At 45.4% G+C, this 19,231-nt stretch overlaps 1 protein-coding gene across 2 annotated transcripts in view; it reads left to right on the top strand.

The window, feature by feature from the left end:
• The window catches only part of AURKA (aurora kinase A), a 123,795-nt gene that overhangs the window by 79,309 nt on the left and 25,255 nt on the right, over positions 1-19,231 (top strand). For both annotated transcript variants that reach the window (XM_086932486.1, XM_086932487.1), the window contains exons 4-6: positions 1,166-1,226; positions 6,896-7,087; positions 10,090-10,228. In XM_086932486.1, coding sequence (XP_086788612.1) covers positions 1,166-1,226; positions 6,896-7,087; positions 10,090-10,228 — 392 coding nt within the window. The remainder of the gene's footprint in view (positions 1-1,165; positions 1,227-6,895; positions 7,088-10,089; positions 10,229-19,231) is intronic.

Raw genomic sequence — 19,231 nt, 5'->3', positions numbered from 1 at the left:
AGACATCTACATGGTCATGAATGCTGGGCGTGTGACAATTTGGCTGTTTAAATTAAAAAAAAAAAACAGGTAGTGGTTCAACCAGCACACTTGGAGGGAAGGTTGTAATCTTAATTGAGGTAAGTTTGAGAAAAGAGGGATGAGTAGGCCCCTCTTTGAGTAAGCTGGATGGCCTCAAGGTCCTGCGTTTGTTTACAGTGGTCTCTGGAATTTCGAAATGGTATGTTTAAATTACCCAAAACCAAAAAAATGTGTTTTGCATGTTATGTTCTGCCATTATATCAGGCAGAACCTGTAGATACAGGGTGGGTGATCCTAGAGGGTGATAAATTACTATACCGGACAAGGTGAAAGTGTGGGAAAGTTGAATAGTAAATGCAAGACTCTCGTCCAAGAATACAGATTTCACCTTTTTGTTGTTATTTTTTTATAAAGATGGAGCCCCTGCCTTATTTTGCCAGTCTGAATCAAATATTTTATCATTCTGGGGAAGGGTAACACTGAAATATGGTGCAGATTCTTATTCCAACCAGGTTTCCATCAAAGATCGATCTGGCTGAGATTCTTCAAAGAAAGTAGAAGTCTACTTTGTTTAGAGGGGGAACCTACAGTTTATTGAATAAAAGCTCCAATTGGAGTTATTTTCCCCACAAAAACATTTTCACCTTTTGTGATGTTTTTCTGAGCTGCTCTCTCTGGTCTTGTGCCCTGTGTGAACCTGTTTCTGGGAACTTTTTTCATCCCTTGTACTGTCGCTGGCAAATTTTGGGGTGAAGACTGTCAGTTACTCCTTACTGGGGTGTCTGGAATACCTGATTTCTAGCTATTTAGTTTTTGATCCTGTACTCGCTTGTTTTTTGGGTTCTGAATGGATGGTGGTTAGAACGAAGTTGTGCAGCCCCCCACCCCTTGTTTTTATCCTCTATATCTCATGTCCTAGTATGCTGTCAGTTTGTGGATTCTTTAGCCCTGCACAATAGTACCACAGCCAGTGAGCTAGCGCAGCTTGCGTCCTTTAAGAGTAGCAACCCAGGTTGGGGATACACTTACATTTTCTTAGGCCTGTGTTCAGAAGGGAAAGGGCCATCTTTAATCCAGTAAAAATAAGGCAGCTTTTCATGATTTTGTTTCTGGATATTAGTTTGTTTTAATTTGTAATCTGCAGGTCAGAATCCTAAATCTGCTGATCCAAAAGGCACTGACCATCCTGGTGACCAGGAAAAAAAGTAAGTGACTGTCTTTCTGTTTAAACAGAAGCTTGAAATGTTTTATTTTGCCTAGACCCAGATTCTTGATAGGTTAGAAGGTAAATTCCTATCTTCCTTTGCATCGCCACAACCAAGGTTTGTATACACCATTGGGAATAAAATGTACAGCTCAAAGTGGACTTAAATTATGGAAGTGGATGTAGTACATAATGCTAATGATGTGGCTGGTGCTTTGCAGCTAGAACCTACTTTGATTTTCTTGCTGAGCATTATTCTGCCATTTGGTGTTTGGGTCTGGAAATGTCTTTACATTTTTCTTTGTGTACTACAGAGGTGGCTAATACCAGCCCCCCTCATGCTAAATGCAAGGCCACAATGCCCTATTAGTTGCTCCTAATCTTCAGATTTCTTTTTTTTTATTCCACTGGTCTGAAAGTAGTGAGTCATTTGCTGTTGTACAAGAACCCTGAGGCAGAGTTCTGGAGCACATTAAGAGGTAATCTTAACAGCCAAACGGATGTTAAAGAGCATAGAAAAATGCAGAAGAGGTTTTCCTGTTGTGCTTTTACTAATTTAGGTTTTCCCATGTAGATGTTGAACAGCGTCTGGCTGAGGGAGGAGCCCTGGGGGACGCTGCAGATGTCGGGGGCTTCGGATCAGAAAGGTGGGAGGCGGACGCTCTGGGATCTGTGAGAGGAAGGATTTAGTCCAGTCGAGGGCCTTCTCTTGGATACCGGCTTCTTGGAGGCGTGTTTTCAGAGTGCGATGGTAGACCATATCGAAGGCAGCCGAGAGGTCCAGGAGGATGAGGCCAGATGTTTCGCCGTTGTCTAATTGGCGCCTGATGTCTGTGGCGGCGATGAGGGCTGTCTCTGTGCTGTGGTTTCGACTGAAACCGGATTGGGACGGGTCCAGGATGTTGTCTTCGAGGTGGCGGGTCAGTTGCATTTTGACTATTTTCTCGATGACCTTCGCCGGGAGCAGGGAGATAAGCCGGAAGTTCTTGGGGTCCGCCTTGGGCTTTTTGAGGAGGGCGTTTATTTCGGCTTGCTTCCAGTTTTCCGGGAAGGTCGCTGTTTCGAAGGAGATGTTGATAATCTTCCGTAGTTGGGGGTGTGATGGCTGGGTCTGACTTGTTGAATGTGGTGTGGGCACAGGTCTGTCGGTGACACTGAGTGGATGGAGTTCATGACCTTGCGCGTCTCGACGTCTAACGTTGGACCAGGAGGTCAGGCGGTTGGTGATCGGGAGAGGGGTGGAGTCTGTCGTGGTCTGGTCGGTCGTGGTGTTGAAGCTTTCGTGGATGTCGGCGATCTTGCGGTGGAAGAAGATGGCCAGTGAGTCGCACAGTTCCTGTGAGGGCGGGATGCCGTTTGTGTTGGCACTGGGGTTAGAGTTCTTTTACGATGCGGAAGAGCTCTTTGCTGTCGTGTGCTTTGTTATCCAGGTGGTCTTTAAAGAAGGCTCTCTTGGCTGATCTGATGAGATGGTGGTGTCTGCGGGTGGCGTCCTTGAGGGCTGCGTGGTTGTCCGGTGTGCGTTCGTGGTGCCGAGGGTGTTGGCACAGTCGTTGATCCACAGTCTGAAGTTGCGAGCTGCGGCGTCTGGGTTGGTGGGGTCGTCGGTGGGTGGGTTCTGGGAGAGGGTGGTGATAGCTGATCTTCGGTGACTTTGCACCAGCAGCGGCGAGACAGTTGTTGGGTGTGATGGTGCGTGGTTGGTTTTTTGAAGGTGAAGTGAATGCAGCGGTGGTCGTTCAGTGGGGTTCGGTGGTGTGGTCGAAGGTGACGTGGGTGCTTGTGGAGAAGACTGCGTCCAGCGTGTGGCCGGCGGCGTAGGTGGGCGCGGTGACGAGTTGTCTGAGGCCCAGGTTGTCGATCAGCGTGGAGGAGTTGGCGTCGTCTTTGTTGTTCTCGAAATGGAAGTTCAGGTCCCAGAGGAGGATGTAGTCCGTGGAGGCGAGTGTGTGGGTGCTGGCGAGGTCAGCAATTGAGTTGCTGAAGCGGGCCCGGGGTGTCTGTAGATGAGTTCCGAGGGTGGTGTTTGGGTAGGTGTGGATCCGGAAGTGCAGGTGTTCGGCGGTGCTGAGGGTGTCGTCTGCATGGGTGGTGACCTTGAGGGTGGATTTGTGGACGATGGTTATTCCTCCTCCGATGCTGTTGGCGCGGTCCCTGCGGGTGATCTTGTATCCGTCTGGGATTGCCACGGCAATGTCTGGTGCAAAGGAGTCGTTCCACCACGTCTCTGTCAGGAAGGCTACCTCTGGGCCTGTGGTGTCGAGCAGGTCCCAATCCTAATTGCCCACAACATTGGACAGGCCATTTAACTATTGCATGGAAATTGCACACATGTTTATGGATGGCTGGCATATCCCAGCTCTGAAATTGGATGCCCACTGGGAGCTGACAAAACTTTAGCAAATCCTGCTAGCTCCTGCCGGTTTGTACTATGCCCAGAGGTGCTAAGTTTATTTGAAGACCGGCTGTTAACAGGGATGTCTTTTGTGCTATTGTTTCTACTTATTCCCTGGGATGTTTCTAGTAAACTCTGGTGATTAGGTTTGAACTGTGTTGACACTGCCCAATTTATTTTGGGGGTTCTCCTCAGAACTGCTGGATACTACAAGAAAACCAGCATTGGCCTAGTCAATAGGTCCTGCTTTTGGGACCTTTTTAAAGTGTTTAGCCAGAGCTATTGGCTTTCAGTGTCTTAAGCTACTAAGGGGTAGGAAATGTGTTCGTATTAAAACTCACTAATTTAAGATATCAATCCATTACTATTCAATGCACTAAAGTACAACACAAGCCTCCAATAAATAATGCCTTTTTAATTTAAGAGGGACTATCTTACTTTGATATGCTTGGTGTATCTTATGCATACTCAATGTTTTCATTGCTCAGAACTGTGTATGGTTCAGGAGTACTGATGAGATGAATTCAAAAAAGTGTTCATTAGACTTTGATCAATTGGGCACTAAGTCCAAGCACAGACTTGAGGCAACCATATATTAACCCGGAGAGCTGCAAAATCTCTGTAGGTATCTGAGGCAATGAGGGTTTGGATCTAGAGGGCCCAAAATAAATTCTTCAATATTGGGCAGTGTAATTCCTATAAGCACTAGGAATCTGTAAATAGTTTAGGGTCTGTGATGGGTATGCACACAAGGGCATGTCATACCTAGGAGCAAAGGTACTAGCATGTAGGTGGACTAGATAGTCTTGTTTACCAGCCTGCAGAAACATAGCACCCTCTGCTAACAGGGCGCATGGGTACCGTGCACAAGTCGTTTTTTTTTTTTTTTGGGAGGCTTGAGAATTGGTAGGCTTTCTGGGGTCTGGGAAGTGCAACTGCAAGGAGAATACATACTAGGAATTCTTTCTGTAAGTGTGACGGTTGCAGTGAGCTCATGGTAGCATGAGAAGTATACCAAACTAACAGGCACAAAAGTACCTCTTTATAACCAAGCACTGGGACACAAAGCATGTTGGCATGTTAAAGAAATGCAGAAGTCATGACTTGAAGGAATCGGACGCTGTGCAGTGCATTCAGAAGGAAGAATAAAACACCATGTCTCCTGCGCCGTATCTGCAGCGTCAAATTTCAAGTTGATAACTAGCAACAGCTGCAGTAATCGCCATGGGAAGGTTTGGTGGTCACTTATAAAAATACTCCCAACATATTCACTGTATCTGATTACTGAATGTGAGCAGCTACATTGGGAACTGGGTTTAAGTCTCTGCACCGGTTCACCCAATGCCTACCATTTCAGCTTCACCCTTTCATCTCAACCTGCAAAGACTGGCTTGCCCAGCAAATTAAACGGGCACTAATAGTGCACAAATTATCAAAGCAGTACACTTAATAGAGCAGTGGCAGGCCAACAAAGGTGTTCTCAAAGTTTGCTAAATAACTTGCAGAGGGAGACCACTTGTAACCGGGGCAGTCCTCATTGAAGGATGCAAAAGTCCAAAGGAAGGACTAAGTGAATTCGCCAAACAAAATGCTGCATTTACAAAGGATAGCAAGTGGAACCAATAAAGTTGGGCAGTGCTTGATGCCCATATTGTAGATGCACCATGTCTCAGACCCCGTGCATACACTGCCTAGGTTAGACCTAAAAACATAATCAGCATCTTTAGTGCTTGTGACTCTTAAATTGTGGGGAGTAAGAAATTAATCTAACTCTATCCTTCACTGATTACCTTAATGTGAAATCTCGAGTCACTTGTGCATGTGAATTCCGGGAACATCTAAATAAACCAATATGAAACCCCTTTGATATGTCTTCTGGTGTGAAAACCAATGCTACTGAGGCAGTCTAAAAAAATAAATATTGCGGTGGTTGGTCTGGGCAGAAATCTGGACAAAACAGAATTCTAGACCAGACCACTAGGTGGCGGAGTAGATGCCCAGCTTGTGAATCCAGAAAACTCTTAAGGCTGCAAAACGACTGCTACTCGTAGCCAACCTATTTCTTCTGAGCCAGAAAAAAGGGTCAACCCATGAACAAATTTGCACCCTAGGTAAATGATTGTTATTGGCAGTAATTGTCTGGGCCACACCCGTGACAATCCGTGAGAATTCTTTTTGGAGGTTGTCTTGTGGAGTTGTAGAAAATCACCTGACCAGGTGGTTCTGAATATTATAAAACATTGATATTGCACAGAACTGGAAAAAATACCTCTGAATCTCAAGCCAAAGAGGAGTGGCAATTGCAGAGGGGAACTAAAACTATTACGATTACTGGAGCTTCTGGAAAAAGGGGCAATAGAGGTACTAACCGGAACAAATTTAGGCAGTGCTTTATTTCCCACAGAGGATCAGACTTTAATTCCTGGTAAAAACTTGAAATTTGTCCCCTGATGAACTCCTTCAGTAATCTAATAAAAAGGACCACCTTGCAGGTAATTGCCCAGCTTGTCCCAAGAAACCAACTACAAGAAGTATCGCAGGTCTGTGGCGGGGGAAGCGTATTGGCAAAAAGGAATGTGTTATCCATTGTAACAAAAAAATTCCGGTCATAAAATGGGTAGCACAAACCATACACATCTGATACAGCCTAACAGGAAAGACCTTTTTAAATAAGCAACAGTGCGCTAGCTTTTTTTTTTTTTTGGGGTGTATGTTTCATTTTAAATGTGCAAGGTCATTAATCTGCGCTTTTACGGTGTAGTGGATATCGATGTAACCGGAGGGCACAAGTGGGACAGTTTCACTTTTGCAAACTCACTTAAACCCCATCCTTTAATGTTTTTACAGCTAGTGAGTCTAGAATATATTAATCTTGCAAAAGTTTGATGGAACAAGTTGTGCAGTTTTCAGGATTCACATGCGACCCACCTGCCTCCCAGTGAAAGTGTATGGGTAGCCTAAACGGATAAAGCCCCAGCACAGCTAAAGTAATTTAAGATACGTGTTACAAAAGCTGAAGATGGAAACAAAGATGTTTTACATTCAACTCCACATTAATTTTGTACTGAACATGTGGTTCGATGGCAGAAGAATTGGCCAGTGCGAAGTCAAAGTTGGCAATGGATTTTGTTTCATTGTATTTGGGTATTTAACTTGGGTTTGGTGGATGAATTTGTAGTGTGGTTCTCATTTTGGGTTGTTACTTGACAAAACCATGATCTGAATTTACTCAACATTTACATCTTTACCTTTTCATTAATTACACATTTTGTTAGGAAACAGTGGTGTTTGGAAGATTTCGAAATTGGACGTCCATTGGGTAAAGGAAAGTTTGGCAACGTGTATCTTGCCCGTGAGCAGCAAAGCAAATTCATTCTAGCATTGAAGGTGCTCTTCAAATCTCAGCTGGAAAAGGCAGGAGTTGAACATCAGCTAAGGAGAGAAGTTGAAATCCAGTCTCATTTAAGGTGAGTTGTAGCTAGCTTATTCCCACCACATTTAAAAGTACTGTTTGAGCAATGGTCTTGTATTGGGGTTGAGGGGTCTGTGTGCGTATAGATATAGATAGATAGACATATATATATATATATATATATATATATATATATATATATATATATATATATATATATATATATATATAATAACTCCTAGTTCTTTGCCGGGGAGCCCAATCGGAAACTGTGCGCTTGTCTGAGGAACCAGTCCATAAACGCAACACTCCTCTCCCACCAAATTGAGACTCACTTGGCTATGGCAGGAAAAAGTCCAATCCAGTGAAATGCAACTGTTTTATTCAGTTACATTGTCACCGTGCAGAGAAACAAAAATCTGCGCTTTTTGGTGTTCGCCTTGTTGATGTGTAATACAACCGCCTGCAAGACGATACATGCACTTACAGGGGCTAGAGCTTAAAACCCATTGGCAAGTGGGAGTTCATCTTAACTTATGTTTCAAATGTTAACACATTTTGATAAGTAATGGGGCATATGTTAATAACGGAAAATTCATGATAGCATTAAAAACAAACCATGCGCAGTGTCAAAACTGCATTTCATGCCATAGGTATTGGCAATAACACAATTGCCCCCATAGAGATTCCATAGACAAGCTGCACTACGTTTTGATGGGTATTGATATTTTATTGAACTTTAAAATACCATCTTGTGTGCCTCATTTTGGCTTTGCATACAAAGACAATATGCAGGGATGCATATGTGTCTTCAAGTTATGAAAGCCAATGGGCTATATATTTTGAGGTTTCCATAATATTACTTTATCTCTAATTACTTATCATAATTCATTAGGATTTAATACCATCCTATACACTCCGATTTTAGGCAATGGTTTTAGAGGATCTGAATTTGCAGCTCAATGATAAAAACTGCCCAGCAGCTAACACATTGATAGACGATTTTGGTACCTGCAGCTAATCTTACCTCCCCCCCTCCCCCCCCCCCCCCCCCCCCTCCCACACACACACACACACTATCCTATTTTTGCAAATGTTGCCAACATCATAGTGCAGGCCCCTTGAGCAGGTAATTTGGTCGGATCATAGACTCGTACCCTTTCCGATGCAACCGTACCAGATAGTGCCGCACAAATTCACACACCGGAATCCTGTAGGTGGATGAAAATGCCACGGGAGGATCTGCTACACGTTCTATATCAAACCACTACGGGGGGCTGGTAAACTACAGCAGATTTTGCTGGCATCTGTAGTTTGGTCAAAGCTACCCTGGATAAGGTGGCCCCTCTAACCCAGATAGACATGGCACTATTGTATACAGAATCCCTGTTGCGCTATGGTGATGGCAGGGTCAGACTGCAGAACTGATTGTTAGATCGGAGTTCCGCCCTTTCAGTTCAGGCAGGACTGTTCCCATGGGAAAGAGTGTGAAGACTGATTTGCATATGGCTGGATCTCAACTGGAATGGCATTGGGAGCAAAAAAGATAGATTTAGGACCAGCCCTTTTTACTGGGGTAAATATGGCTTTGTTCAGCATTCTGCCCATCCATTTTATTTTATATATATTTTTTTTTTTTGCCATGGGCACTATCATACAGCTTACTCCTACATGCTTGGCACGAGGGGAAATGGTTGGCATACTTTTTACAGGACTGCTCCTTCTAAGTTGTGCAAAAACCTGACTCCTCTGACCCCATCTCACTGGCCCAAGGGGTGCAACCGGGCTTGATCCTGAGCCCTATTTTATTTAATATCTCCAATCTCCCAGGCTGAAATGGAGTTGTAACGTAACGCTTCTATCCTATGCGGATGTCACTCTACTTATAGTTACTTTATCACAGGAGTCTGGGAGGGCAATACAATTGGAGAGGTGCCTGACAGACTGATAAATGGATGACCAATAGTTGCCTCAAATTAAATGCCAACAAAACTGAGGTTCTCATTTTTGGAAAAAGGCCCTTCTAAATGTTCCTCAGCTTGGTGGCGTGATAAAAATGGGCCCTACCAGTCCCCAAGGAAAAAATATAAAATCTGTGTGGCTAGATCTGGCACTATCACTCTAACACCAAATAGTTGCTGTGGCGAAAAATTGATTTTCAATGTCCTTCCACCCTCGGTAAGGAAGATAATTCTACAAGCATCAGTCACCTCCCAGTTTGACAACTGTATGGACTCTACCTGGGAACTACTAAATCGAGATTACAGAAACTACAGCAATTGCAAAATGGTGTACAAGGCCTGCCTTGTACTAAATCCACCGACATGCTGCTACGTCTGCTCTATTTAGCCTATATTGGCCGTCTCTTAAAAGAATCTCAGTTAAAGCCATATACTTCTGTCACTCGCTTTTCAATGACCAAGGTACAGGGTACCTCGCCTCTTTGAAATGCCACAAACCAAGCCGCAATCTCAGATCCTTTACTGGCTAATAGGGAGTGCAACTTAGAATGTGCATAATAAAAGATAAATAAATTGGACGGGTTCCTGTGGGCCTTATACACTTGGTTCTGGGCTGTCCTTTTGCCCAACCCCCTACTATGAAGTGAGTTAGCTGCCTTTGTCAGGTTGGCTCCAGGGCCTGGCCATGGTGCATTTTGCTGGAGGAAGTGTACATTGGTGGTTATCCCCACAGCCTAGCCACTAGACCAGCTTGGTGGGCAACCTACACAGTGCACTGATGCAATTTCATCAATTCTATTTCAATCCATTCAACACCCAGAAAGGCTGGAGAAGTTAAGTACCTATCTTTTTGTTTGCAGGGGCTAGTTGTCCAACAAGCCTTTAAGTTGGCCAAACTTGGACGACGACAGACTGAATCCACGCTACAGAGATTGGTTGAGTTTATGATCTTAGATAAGGTACTAGTAAGTACATTTATTCTAGGGACTAAGGACATGAGGTAAAGTGTAGATGGGCTGAAATAGAATACCAGGTTGGTATTACTTCTCAGAGCACAGCCTAGTTTTTGTTTTTTAACACTCAATCTGTCTTTCAGGCATCCCAACATATTAAGGCTGTATGGTTACTTCCATGATGCTACCAGAGTTTACCTTATTTTGGAATATGCACCACGTGGAGAGCTATTCAGAGAGCTCCAGAAAAATAAGATGTTTGATGACCAAAGATCTGCTACGGTAAGCTATTTAGCAATTTTCCAGTGGTGTTTACAAGTGAAGGGTTCTGACCCAGTTTAGATTTTCCTCTCCCTTTATGATGCTAATATTTGTTGTTTCATAACATCCTGTTGGCTATGTCTGCCTCCTCAGCTGAGGTCCTTGCTCCTGAATTTTATCTGTAGTAAAGTTGGTTATCTGTGCAAGGCCAACATGAATGCTCTAAGTGCATGATCTTTATTTGGACGGTTGCATGCTCAACCGGTCTGAGCATTTGGTTCCCATGGAGTCAATCTTCTACAGAGGCTACGACATGTCCGATTTGGAATGCTGTGTGGCACACAACAGCAAGATAGTGGAAGCAAAGTATTATAAAACTGATTTATTGTATTCCCTCCACACTATCAAAGGAGAAGGAAGCCCACGCTTGAACATTTAAAGATGGTCTCTGGCAATGCTGATGTAATATCCTAGATATTTGTAAAGTCTCTAGCACATTTGTGGCCTGCTGACTGATAGTCCCACCCCTGATTGAATAATACCATCAAGGCGGCCTCAAGCGAAGGGAGATTAAAATAAACTATGTGGAATTCCTAATGTCCATACAACGAACTGCCTGTGTAAACCTGTAGCAGTTTCCTTTATTTGGAATTTATGAAGCCTTGAAAAAACGGATCAAGTGAAACATTGGGGTTCATGCATCCTTTTTCATTGTGCCAACTTGTTTCGGGCCCTCATCAGGCTGAATATGGTTGTCTATACAATGTCCTAGTACTTGCACAAAGGCAAGAATAAGTCTTACCTGCAACTTAGTTTATTGTCCCCCTACTTGTTGTTAATGACCCCCATGGTGTCCGCAGCGGGGATATTTGCCAAGTAGCAGGTTCCATGTGCAACTTACATTCTGTCTGAGAGCAGAGTGAATATCTGCTATGGCTCCGGAAGGAAAGTCCTCCTTTTTGGTCATGGTCACACCCACTTTTTGCATGGTAAATGATGCAATTTTGGCAGAAGTGCTATCCAGGTCAGTGTCAGAACTTTCCCTAAAACTGTACAAGTGTTTACCCAATCGGCAAGAACTTTAGCACCCCTGTAAGTCCCTACAGAATAGGACTCCTGATACCTAGGGCATGGATGCTAGAGAGGGTCCTTAAGGGCTGCAGCATGTATTGGCCCCCTTAAGGGAACCCCTCACCACACTTGCATGAACTGCCATTGGAGATGTGCTATGTTGTGTATTCACTTCTGTCTGCATGAAGTCCCGCACCCTGGAGTGTATCCATTTTGTGTTAATATATTGTACACACCTTTTCTAATCTATGTAAGGCAAAATATTGCTTGCTTGTCAATTGCATTCTACACTAAAATGTATGCCACCTGCAATACGTATGTCATTTTAACTAAAGCCAAGAACTACAAGGGCCTTGGACCCTATATGCACAGCTTTGGGAATGTATTATTCAGTTTAAATGTAATGTCCACGCGTTTTACAGATTCAAATCCATTTAATTTTTTTATGATTGTGTCCATTCAAATTTATTTGAGAAAATACTTAATGCAATTTTCTTTTTCTAATAGACTGCATATATTGCTAAATCATAACATTGATGCCTTCATAGTTTATGTAACACCAAATTATCTTGTAGTTTACATGGCAATCTGCCCTGCCCAATGCTTTTCGGGATGGGATCCCTTCTTCAGAGTCTTATCTGAGCAAGAAAAAATATTCAGCGTCAAACTGGGGGATTCACTATTGAAGTGTGTATACATTATTATATGGCATTCGTGCCTCACCCATAAGGGAAATTCCATGCTGCTAAATTCACAAGTAACCTTCGTGTAAAACAGAGGTGAAGAGGAGTCCCAAACAATAAGCCATACTGTCTACCCTGCCTCCTCTTCACCACTAGAGTGAAAAGCCATCTAAGAAGCACCTTCAACAAACTTACTGTTAGTATCTTTCAATTGAAGACTCGTCCGATGAATGCTGACAAACGGAACAAAATCTCACTTGTATTTATTGAAATAACTGCTGAAGACACTTATTCCGACGTGACCATACCAGTCATACCTTTCTTACTTTGCTCTAAGTTAAACTTCCTAGGACATTAATCCCATGCCAGCAGGCACTGCATTCAACAATATATGCTAGTCCGCTCTACAGCTGGCCTTACAGCCCCACGTCTGGGTGTATTTTAAATGTGAGAACCTATCTGCTTGAGCCGATTATACCCCTGTGATGTCCAAGTTGATTTCTTAGTCATTGCCGGTGAACAGTGAAGCCATCTTGAGTGAATGTACTGGGAGCTTGTGCTGGAGTTTCCTAGCTGCATGATGGCTTCACTGAAATCAAAGTGGTTTGGTATCAAACCTCTCCTATTCCTTTGAGTGTTTTGTTTTTAATAAATGCATGCATCCATAGGGTACCTTCTAGGTACCCCTCCCATGAACCTACCAACCTCTAGTGTGCTGGCTGACTGGTATAGACCAGCCTGCCATCAGACAGGTTTCTCATCCCCTGCAGGTGAGAACCTATATTCTCTGAGGGCAAATACCATTCCTGCTCTGTCAGAAGATGTTGCCACCTCCTCTAAGCAGGATGGTTGATCCGCATTTCAAGGCAGGAGGTCTTTGCTGTCTTTGTGTCACCTTGGCTTCTCCCCAGACTTGGGAGATGCCCCCCGCCCTGAGGCGGATTTAGCTCAAGGACCGGATGGAAAACTAGCTAGTCAGGAGGCATGTTCACTATCGGAGCTGCAAGAAGAGTTTGTTTTCCAACCTGTAGGAAGAACAGCAAGAAGGCCTCCTGCACAGGGGAAACAGTGGACTGGCAAGACATCTCTGTACTCACCAGATGAATGTGTGGCGGTGTAGTTTTGTCCATCAAAACCATCACCAGATTACATCCCTGCATGCAACACAGTAGTAAAAGCAGACTGCAGGCACCTGCAGAGAGTAACTGGAAGTAGAACAATCAAAAGCACGTTTCCTCCTGGAGACACTTCTACAGGCGCTAAAGAGTTTCTTCCAATGCTCCCAAGCCTGCTAGATCAGGGCAGAGTTATTTAAATATCCAGCTAAAGCAGTGACCCGAAGGGTAGTTTAGTACTGCTCATTAAGAGACGGACATCTTGCCGTCGACAGCTAGCCCTACCGTGGACGACATCCTCGTCGACCAAGTTACCATCTACAACTTCCTCGTCGACTAAGATACAGTCGACGACATCCTCATCGACTACCTCCTCGTCGACTAAGAAGACTTCCGACCAAGACAAATACTGGACATGAGGTCCGTAAACAAGTTCATAATAGCAGAAATGCAAGATGACTGCGCTACAAGAGGTAATTTCCCTGATAGACTATGTGGCAACAATGCACCTCCAGGACACCTACCTGCAGTAAACCAACATAACTGTTATGATATTTCATTAAGTAGTTACATTGTGCAAAGAGTCCAAAGATTTCCCCAGAAGTGTACAGGGTTCAAGGTAAGCACTGCACTCAGTTTGTAGTAGTGTGGTCTAGCAGCCTTAGGCCTAATGCAAAGGAGTGTAAGACATTTATTTATTGACACAGTGATTGATAAATGACACACAGCTCAATGGAGATCCTCGCCAATAAAGACATTTCTGAAGGTTTTTTTTTTTAGCGATGTTTTCAAACTTTAAGTACTTTTTTTCTGGGGAAATCCTTGATACTTTAAAGTGTACACTTAGAGCAAGTTTCAAGCTTTGAAATGTTAACCTGTGCAGGAAAACAAGAATGCATTTCTCCGGTAAGTACACAACTTACTGTTCCGGATTCAGGTTGACACCAGGCAAGGTTAAGATTGGCACCTTAACTGCAGTGGCACAGGGGTGGCCAGGTGCAGAAGTCTGATTCAGGGACGGTGCCTTGTGTTAACCAATGGACATTGGGGGTCCTCGGAGATGCACTTCTCACAGGTGAGTGGGGCAGTGTTGGGATTCTATCTCCTGAAGTTAAGGGAAGTCTGGGGGAAGGAGTAGGAGGGCACAAGGCTGCGCCAAACTTACACCCTCGGCAGCACAGGTGTATAGTGCCTATGGAGCGTCTGGCACCTAATGTAAATCAGTGGGGAGATTGAGATTGAAGAAAAGCTAAAGGCTCGGTCCAAGAGACCCGATGAAGAAAACCCACAGCTGCCCAGGTAAGTAGAGCTACTTGGAGACGTACAGTCGCAATCAACTGGGATTTGGGACAAGCTAGTTGGTTACAGACCAGGTTCAGAATGGGATTAAAGGTTGGAACCACAAAACCCTTGCTTCCCTCACTAACTCTCTCTTGCAACACAAGAGATGTATCCCACATAGGATGGGCAGACTGAATATCTGGGATATCTGGAACCCCACGGAAGCAGTGCAACGTGCTGGAGCTGCAAAAGATTTTTCTGGCATTAAATGCTTTTCCTAGACTGGACAGTGAGGACTTTTTTTAATTCCAACAGAACTAAACAGTGCGCTACTTAAACAAACCAGGCCGGACAAGATCCTACTCTATCAACCTTGGTTGCGAATATATGGAGATGGGCAATAGCAAAACCACACACTTAACGAAAACCAGAGGTGTTTAAGCAGATCTAGATCTTGGGGACTCCACAAGCAGAACATGGATACAAATGTTGGCATTTCACGTTCCATCATATTATTTGTAAAGCACACTACTCACCCGTGAGGGTCTCAAGGCGCTGGGGTGGGGAATGCTGCTACTGCTCAAAGACAGGTCTTGAGGAGTTTTCTGAAGGTCAGCAGGTCTTTGGTCTGCCGTAGGTGGATGGGGAGGGTGTTCCAAATCTTGGCAGCGAGGTGGGAGAATGATCTGCCGCCGGAGGTTGCTCTTTGGAAGTGGGGGACTGTGCTGAGGTCGGCGGAGCGGTCTGGTAGGGGTATAGAAGCAGTCTGAGGTATGTTGGTCCAGTGTTGTGGAGTGCCTTGTGTGCGTGGGTGAGGAGACTGAAGGTTATCCTCTTGTTGACCGGGAGCCAATGCAGGTCTCAGGTGGGCTGTGATGTGGGTTTGGCGAGGGATGTTGAGGATCAGGCGTTCGGGATGTGTTCGAGCCGTCTCGGGAGTTTGGCTGAGGCTCCTTAGAGGGTGTTTCCGTAGTCCAACCTGCTGCAGACGAGGGCCTGGGTGACTGTTCTTCCTGTTTCAGTGGGGATCCACTTGTAGATCCTTCGGAGCATACGGAGGGTGTTGAAGCAGGAGGATGAGGCTGTGTTGACCTGTTTAGTCATGGAGAGATGGAGTCGAGGATGATCCCTAGGTTGTGTGAGTGGTCAGGTTGTGTGAGTGGTCAGTGGGTGTTGGAGTGGTTCCCAGTGCGGTCGGCCACCAGGAGGAGTCCCAGGCCAAAGGGGTGGATCAGGAGGAGGACCTCAGTCTTGCCGAGTTCAGCTTCAGTCGGCTGTTCCTCATCCATTTAGCGACAGCCTTCATTCCTTCGTGAAGGTTGGGTTTGGCGGTGTGAGGGTCCTTGGTGAGGGAGAGGATCAGCTGGGTGTCCTCGGAGATGATGTTTTGGTCGTGCTGATGGGTGACTTGGGCGAGCGGTGCCATAATAGATGTGAAACAGAGTTGGGCTGAGGGATGATCCCTGGGGTACGCTGCAGATGATCTCTGTGGCTTTGGCGCGGAGGGGGGTGGGGGGCGGGCTCTGTGTTTCGGAGAGGAAGGAGGTGGACCAGTCCAGGGCCTTCTCTTGGATCCCGGCATTGTGGAGGCGTGTTCATAGTGTGTGGTGGCAGACTGTGTCGAAGGCGGCTGACCGGTCCAGGAGGATGAGTGCTGCTGTTTCTGTTGTCCAGCAGTGACTTGATGTCATCGGAGGCAACGATGAGGGCAGTCTCGGTGCTGTGGTTGCTGCGGAACCTGGACTGGAAAGGGTCCAGGTTGTTCTCCTTGAGGTAGCAGGTCAGTTGTTCCTTGACTGTTTTCTCGATGACCTTTGCCGGGAACGGGAGCTGGGAGATGGGCCGGAAGTTCATGGGTTTTGCCTTGGGTTTCTTGAGTAAGGCGTTTATCCCGGCGTGCTTCCAGCTCTCCGGGAAGGTTGTTGTCTCGAAGGAGGTGTTGATGACTTTCCGGAGATGGGGCGCGATGGATTTGCTGGCTTTGTTGAAGATGTGGTGTGGGCATGGGTCTGATGGATATCCGGAGTGGATGTTAATAATCTTGATGGTGTTGGTCCAGGGGAGCAGGTGGTTGGTGCGGATGGTGGTCGTGGAGGTCTTGGTGGATGTCTGCGATCTTGCGGTGGAAGAAGGTGGCCAGCGAGTCGCACAGGTCTTGCGAGGGTGGGACGTCATTGGTGTTGGAGGTGGGGCTGGAGAGTTTCTTCATGATGTTGGAAGAGCTCTTTGCTGTTGTGTGCATTGTCTAGGCAGTCTGAAGGAGGCTTTTTTGGCGGATCTGATGGTGTCTGCGGGTGGCGTTTTTGTGGGCTGTGTGGCTGTCCTGTGTTCATTCACGGAGCCAGATCTTCTCCAGCTTTGGGCAGGGTTGCTTGGAGGCCCGGATGTCTTCAGTGAACCAGCTGGCTTTCTTGTAGGTGTGACTGTTGGAGGGATTATTGATCGGGGCGAGGGTGTTGGCGCAGTTGTTCCACTTTCTGAGGTTGCGGGCGGCGGTGTCTGGGTCGGTGGGTGCGGCGGGTGGGCTCTGGGCAAGGGTGGTGGTTAGCTGGTCTTTGACTTTGCTCCAACAGCGGCGAGGCATCTGTTGGGTGCGGTGGTGCGTGCACTTCTTGAAGGTGAAGTGGATGCAGTGGAGTTCCCAGGTATGGTTGAAGGAGACGTGGGGGCTTGCGGAGAAGATGGCGTCAAGCGTGTGACCGGCGGAGTGGGTGCGTGTTGTGACGAGTTGTCGGAGTCCGAGGTTGGCTAGGTTGTTGATCAGGGTGGTGGAGTTGGTGGTGTTGTTGTTTCTGAGGTGGAAGTTCAGGTCCTGTGGAGACAAGGGCGTGTGTGTTGCGAAAAAGTCGATCACAGGATGCTTTTTTCGTGTCCAGGGAGGACCTGGAATGGCAGTTCAAGCTGGTCTGCTCCCATGAGAATCAGTCAAGACTGGTTTGCATATGGCTGGTTCCAAGCTGGAGTGGCATGGTGAGCAAAAGAACAATTGATTTAACCCAGATCTCTTGACTGGGGTGAATGTTTAATTTGTTCCACAATACGTCCATTTGTTTTTTGCAGCTTCTGTCGAAGTGGTCAGGAGATTTGTTTGTTCCTTTGCACCAATACCGAAGGTAATCCAAAAGTGCAGACAGGAACAAATCAACCGGATTCTAATAGCCTCACAATGAGGTTGACAGACCTGGTTCTCAAACTTCACGGAAATATCCCATAGGCAATGTATCCCACTACCAGCACAAGACCTATTAACAATACAGTACTGACGAGTGTGGCACTCGATACTAAACCTCCTCAACCTTGCAGCATGGTCCCTGATGACTTAAAATGTTGGCATCTCACGTTGCCAAGAAGGTCGATGGAGATTCTTAAAGAAGCAAGGTGGCCAACAGCCAGTAAACTTTACACCTAGCTGAATTACCTTCCATTTATTGCGGGAACAGTCAGATTCCTGACACAACTACTAGACTAAAAGCTTTCCTATGCCTCTATCAAAGTCCACTTGGCAGCCATCATTGCGTACACTGAGTAGGAGAATCTTCACCACAGGCGAAGCCGTTCCCAGGAGTAAAGAAAGAAGCACCCCTCGAAGCATGTCAATGCCTACATGGAACTTCAATGTGGTATTCGCCCAGCTGATGAATTCACCCTTTGAACCAATGTGGAATGCAGAACTGAGGTTCCTAATTCTCATAACTTTCTCATGGCTAGCACTTTAAGAGATGCAATCACTCCTCCCAGGAGGCATACCTATGGATACATGGAGGTAATGGTAACAATCCAAGATTTATTCTAAAGTTGATATCCAAATTCAGTGTTAACCAATCCACCTGCCAGCCTTTTTTCAAAATCTTAAAACTCAAGCAGAGAGCTTTACTTATGTTAGATGCACGAAGGGCAATTATGTATTATTTTGAGAACAAAGGACATCCGGAAAGGAGAACACTTTGTATTCTTCACCCATGCAAGGAAAGTATTCCGAGTCACCAAGGGAACAATTGCAAGGTGGATAGTACAAACTATACAATATTGTAAAAAAGCATAGGTAGCAACTCTTGCCATCCTAGGCAGCGTAGCACTAGCCCATTTTTATGCAGCTACTACATGGGTATCGATACATACCTTCAGATAACACCACTACATGTACATTCAGATAAACCAAGAAGCAGAAGTGGGACAGAGTACTGAAACATTGTTTGCACATGCACACTCTAAGAAACCCAGCAGATCCACGTGGAGTTAAACTGCTGAAATCCATGCACAGCATATGATTCCAGAAAAGATTACCGCTGCAAAACGGAATGGGAACTTACTGATGGGAGTAGTTTTTTGAAGCTTGAAGAATTATCTGGATTCACATGCTACCCAGCTCCACCAGTAGAGGTGAATTTACATACACAACTAACAGTCATCCAAAGGAAGAGAGAAAAATAATCTGAAGATGGTCCATGCGTCTGGATTTCCGGTGCATGTGTTTTGTCACACAATGAAGGTTTAAACCCAAATGGTAGCCTTCCACCAAAGAGACTTTTCCCTACCCCCACCACCAGATGACAAAATAGTGCGCAGCATGTGAATCTAGAAAATTCTTCAAGCTGCAAAACCACTCCTACCAAGTGAGTAACAATTCTGTTGCCCCCTCCCTCCCCTTAACCGGAGTTGAAAAGAAATTGACTGCTAAGGATTGGTATCAGTTTTGCGATATCGCTGACCTCGAAATTGAAGTTTAGGAGACTTGTGAGCAACCAAGGAAGTTGAGGCAAACCAAGGAACCTGTCTAAACAAATGTAGGTAAACATTCATATGGGGGGGGGGGGGGTCGAGGTCCTCCTCCACTCCATCACTAAATAAAAAGATAAGTCTTAATGAGATTGCAA

The sequence above is a fragment of the Lissotriton vulgaris genome, chromosome 7 (assembly GCF_964263255.1).
Source record: "Lissotriton vulgaris chromosome 7, aLisVul1.2, whole genome shotgun sequence".
NCBI classification, from domain to species: Eukaryota; Metazoa; Chordata; class Amphibia; order Caudata; family Salamandridae; genus Lissotriton; species Lissotriton vulgaris.
This window is presented reverse-complemented; position numbering and strand designations above follow the sequence as displayed.